This window comes from Genypterus blacodes, unplaced genomic scaffold (assembly GCF_046128005.1).
Source record: "Genypterus blacodes isolate CSIRO-AG114 ecotype Tasmania unplaced genomic scaffold, CSIRO-AGI_Gbla_v1 ptg000536l_1, whole genome shotgun sequence".
Taxonomy (NCBI): domain Eukaryota; kingdom Metazoa; phylum Chordata; class Actinopteri; order Ophidiiformes; family Ophidiidae; genus Genypterus; species Genypterus blacodes.
This window is the reverse complement of record NW_027467287.1, coordinates 27501-32431: the sequence shown is the minus strand read 5'-3', so window position 1 is coordinate 32431 and position 4931 is coordinate 27501. Positions and strand designations below refer to the sequence as shown.

Genomic DNA, 4931 nt, shown 5'->3' with positions numbered 1-4931 from the left:
AGGCACACACACACACACACACACACACACCTGCACAAACACACACATACACACACACACACACACACAGGCACACACACACACACACACACACACACCTGCACAAACACACACATACACACACACACACACACACACACAGGCACACACACACACACACACACACCTGCACAAACACACACATACACACACACAGGCACACACACACACACACACACACACACACACCTGCACACACACACACACACACACACAGACCTGCACACACAGGCACACACACACACAGGCGCACACACACACACACACAGGCACACACACACACACACACACACACCTGCACAAACACACACATACACACACACACACACACACACACAGGCACACACACACACACACACACACCTGCACAAACACACACATACACACACACAGGCACACACACACACACACACACACACACACACCTGCACACACACACACACACACACACAGACCTGCACACACCTGCACACACACACACACACACACACACACACACACACACAGACACACACACACACACAGCCTTGGGTGAAGCTACAGGTGATGTTGAGCAGGTTTGTGTGGTGCAGGTGAATCGCTCGTCCCTGCTGGTTCCTGAGCAGGTGGACAAACAGGAAGTGAACGGGACCAATGGGAGAGCAGCACTTCCTGTGACGGACACCCTGGAGAAGGCGGAGCGCCAGTCTGATTCAGACGAGGAGGAGGGGGGCGACACGGACGACCTTGGGACCAGTGAGCGAGACAAAAACACACACGCTGCTTGTTTGAGGGTCGATTGATAAGTTCTGAGCCGGAATATTACCCTGAATATTCACAACTGCACATTACCATAGCAACAGTGTGTTTTTATATTGTATTTACTATGATTTAATTGAATTATAAACAATGCCAGTGAAGTTCAGTGTGTCTCATATTAACACTTTAACTGCTGTGAGCTGAAGACAGGTGAGCATGAATGTGTTTGTCTCTCTCTCTCTCTCTCACACACACACACACACACACACACACACACACACACACACAGGACCGGGCCACAGGGACCGAGCGGTGCTGCACTGCCAGTTCTGTGGGAAAAGAGGCCACGCCCACAACTTCATGCGCTCCAAACGCTTCTGCTCCACTTCCTGTGCTCGAGGGTAAGAAGAGATTTCATTGGCTGAGACAGAAAAGTACCACATGACCTCAGGGTGGCGTTTGTCTTCTTCTCTCCCCTGGATCCTGACCCTGGATCATCATGCACAGGGTTCTCTCTGTGTTATTGAAGTCAAACCTGAGTTGATGTGTGTTTGCACTGCAGCGTTTTCCTTTGTGTTGTTGCAGTAGAAGAAGACTCAAGTGTCGTTGTTCTCAACATGTCAGACAGGAAGTGGTTTACCGCCTGCAAACACAGATGTGACTCAGAGCCAAAGCAAACACGTCTGTCCTCCTCCATGCAGGTTTAACGTGCGGCTCACCAAGCGTCTGCGGGCGCTGAGCGCCAGCAGCCGAGCAGAGAGGCCGCGCCCCGCTCTGAGCAGGGCGGAGTCGGTCCCTGGGAAGCCCCTCTTACTGCGGCTGGTAAGGAAACCTCAGGGTCACAGAGGTCACAGAGGTCACACAAAAACACTTCTTGTCTTGTCCTGTGATTTGTCACAGCCTCGTGATCTCTGGAGTGCCGGGCGACGCGAGAAGGACGGTAACAAGGAGAAGACGACGGCCGCAGAGGAGGAGGAAGAGGAGGAAGAAGAGGAGGATGGGGAAGAGGACGGAGGGGAGGAAGAAGACGAGGATGGAGGGGAAGGGGATCCTGCTGCCCCCACCGTCATGGAGAGACCTGCAGAGCGGAGAGTGAGGAGGGCGTCTGCGCCCGCACTGAGCGTGGCCACGCCCACCACCACCTTCAAGCCCAGACCGTCACAGTGGAGCGTGGAGGAAGTGAGCGCCTTCATTCACACCCTGCCAGGTAAAGAACCTGCGTCTGTGATCAAGGTCAGAGGTCATCTTAGAGAGTAACTGAAGGCAGCAGGGACCAATCAGAAGCGCACACTCATAAATAAGACCTGATGCTTCTATGGAATTCATCTCTGTCAAAGCTGATTGATGAGCGTTGGGTGGAGTTAACGTGGAGCAGATGGCCTCAGCTTCTCTCTCCACCTTTATCACATTAAGAGTTTCACAAACCACCCACACCCAGCGAGCGAGCGAGCGGCGACCGCAGACCTCCATCAGGAGGAGCGGCACAGGGCGGCGCCGGCATGACAGCAGAGCCACGCCACGTCTCCTTCTGTCTGCAGAGGGACACGTCTGTCCTGCTGCTGGGTGTGTGGACAACCTGGAGCTCAGGGCTCAGTCAGACCCCGGGGCTCAGTCAGACCCCGGGGCTCAGTCAGACCCGTGGTCCTGGTTGGTGGTGATGTCACTGGGCGACCTGGAGACCTGATGGTTGCCAAGTTCTTATTTGTTTGTTGTGTTACTTTGTGTGGTTGCTAAGTTGAAGTTGCATGGATTCCACATCAACCAAACATACGGAGGCTGTTTGTGCTGCTGTGTCTGCAGGCTGCAGCGACGTGGCCGAGGCCTTCAGGCTGCAGGAGATCGACGGCCAGGCTCTGCTGCTCCTGACAGAAGACCATCTGATGACCAGCATGAACATCAAACTGGGGCCGGCACTCAAGATCTGTGCTCACATCAACGCCCTGAAGAACCAATGAGGAGGAACGGGAGGGGAGGGGGAGCGGGAGAGGGGGGAGGTTTGGGTCAAACAATAAGAATAAAGGTGAAAGAGAGAGGAAGACTTGGGTGAGGAAGAGGAAAGGAGAGAGGACGATGCTGACAACAAGACGTCACAAACAGAGATTAAAGTTTAATTTATGAGATTGAAAATGGGGGCGTGGAGCCGGTCCAGAGGGCCCTGGACCCGTTTGGCCCCTCTGGCTGCAGCTCTTGTACCTCTGTGTGAACTCTACATGCTGCTCTGTACATTTGAAGCTCTTTCATGAATATTTTGAACATTTAATATATGAATTTGTCTATTTAGTTTTTGTAGAAGGTGAAGTCAGTGACAGATCTCTCCAGTCGCTCTGTGTGTGTGTGTGTGTGTGTGTGTGTGTGTGTGTGTGTGTGTGTGACCCTCACCTGTAGAGTGTCATGTTTTATATCATTATATTCTCACATCAGGGTAGAAACTGCTGTCACATTTTTATGATATCCTGCTTGAAATGATTTACTAAATGATGAATGAATCCAGAGGTGCTTTGATCTTCTGATTGTTTCTTATTGTTCTTGCATGGAAAGCAAAGCGGTTGTTGCTTCCGGGCCCAGCAGGGGGCCTCAGTGAGTCAGCTGAGTGGGGCGCTTATGACAGGAAGAATACTTTTCCTCTGGGTTGTGATAGCGCCATCGTGTGGTCGTTTACAAAGCACCGGACACTCTGGCCTCTAAGTCTTCACTCAGGTCCTCTTCAGACAGGAGCTCTGCGTCTCCAACATGCAACTACACCATCATCAAGATGAGAGGAGATAACATCTAACTTTATTATCCTGAGGGAAATCACTGCAACAGTGACATCATCTAGCTGAGAGGGAGAGTTTGCACACACACACACACACACACACTCACTCACTCATTCACTCACTCACACTCACACACACTCTCAAACACATACACACTCACACACTCACTCTCTCACACACACATTCACAGACACACTCACTCACTCTCAAGTCTGGTCTGGTTCGGGTTAGGGTCTCTCTGTCTCTCTGCTCTGTGATTGGCTGGCTCAAGCTTCTCCACCTTCAGCACTTAATCTTCTTCTTCTCATTTCTCTCGGATCCTCCTAACGGCTCACAGCTGATTCAACCTTTCTACATTTTACCACCGGATTATAAAACATTTGGTTGATCTTGAGCTTCATCACACTGCAGGACTCCCGCATCCATCAATCAGACGACAGAAGTGACAGTTTGATGTTTGACTGACAGACGAGCTGTAAAGCTTCCGCTTCTTTCAGACGAGGAGAAAAAGAAGAAGGTTAAAAAAAAAAAAACTTGAAAGATTCAAACAACAATTTGAAGAAATCCCTGAGAGGTTTCTCTGATCGAGCGGAGCGCGTAAAGACGCACGGCGGCTCTCCACCTCTCCACTTGTCTGTCCGTCCATCTGTCTGTCCGTCTGTCCATGGCGCACATGTGCAGGCAGGTCTGCGGCAGCGCGGCGAGCTGCGCCGGCTGGGTCGGACTCATCGTGGCCACGGCGACCAACGACTGGGTGCGAACCTGCGACTACGCGGTGGCGACCTGCGTCCGCATGGACGAGCTGGGGTCTAAAGGCCTGTGGGCCGAGTGCGTCATCTCCCCCGCTCTCTACCACTGTGTGGCCCTCAGCCAGGTCCTCAGCCTGCCCGGTAAGAGGGGGGAGAGGGAGACAGGGAGAGAGTCAGACAGACTGGCAGGCAGACAGACAGGCAGGCAGGCAGGCAGACAGACAGACAGACAGACAGACAGGCAGACAGGCAGGCAGACAGGCAGGCAGACAGACAGACAGGCAGACAGGCAGGCAGACAGGCAGGCAGACAGACAGACAGACAGGCAGGCAGACAGACAGACAGACAGACAGGCAGACAGACAGACAGAATGAAATAATGGAAACGGCTGGTCTCTGTCTCTCTGTCTGCCTCTCTCGCTCTGTGTCTCACAATCTCCGTCTCACTCTCTGTCTCACCCTCCGTCTCGCTCTCCGTATCACTCCATGTATCATTCTCTGTCTCACTCTCCGTCTCACTCTCTGCCTCAATCTATGCCCACTCTGTCTCACCCCGTTTATCACTCTCTGTCTCACTCTCTGCCCCACTCTCTGTCTCACCATGTATCTCACTCTCTGTCTCACTCTCTGTCTCACTCTCTGTCTCAATC

The 4931-nt window shown here is 52.5% G+C and overlaps 2 protein-coding genes across 2 annotated transcripts in view; both read left to right on the top strand.

Annotated features, from left to right (window-relative positions):
* The first annotated feature begins 549 nt into the window (after positions 1–549).
* Positions 550–3267, top strand: LOC142990465 (polyhomeotic-like protein 3). Its single transcript, XM_076140267.1, has 5 exons — positions 550–774; positions 1067–1178; positions 1479–1599; positions 1678–1984; positions 2578–3267. The coding sequence occupies exons 2-5, from the start codon at positions 1138–1140 to the stop codon at positions 2730–2732; spliced, it is 624 nt and encodes a 207-aa protein (XP_075996382.1). The 5' UTR covers positions 550–774; positions 1067–1137; the 3' UTR covers positions 2733–3267.
* Positions 3268–3385: 118 nt separating this feature from the next.
* Positions 3386–4931, top strand: part of LOC142990466 (claudin-11-like) — a 2937-nt gene continuing 1391 nt past the window's right edge. Inside the window, exon 1 of the mRNA XM_076140268.1 lies at positions 3386–4423. Coding sequence (XP_075996383.1) covers positions 4198–4423 — 226 coding nt within the window. The 5' untranslated portion in view covers positions 3386–4197. The remainder of the gene's footprint in view (positions 4424–4931) is intronic.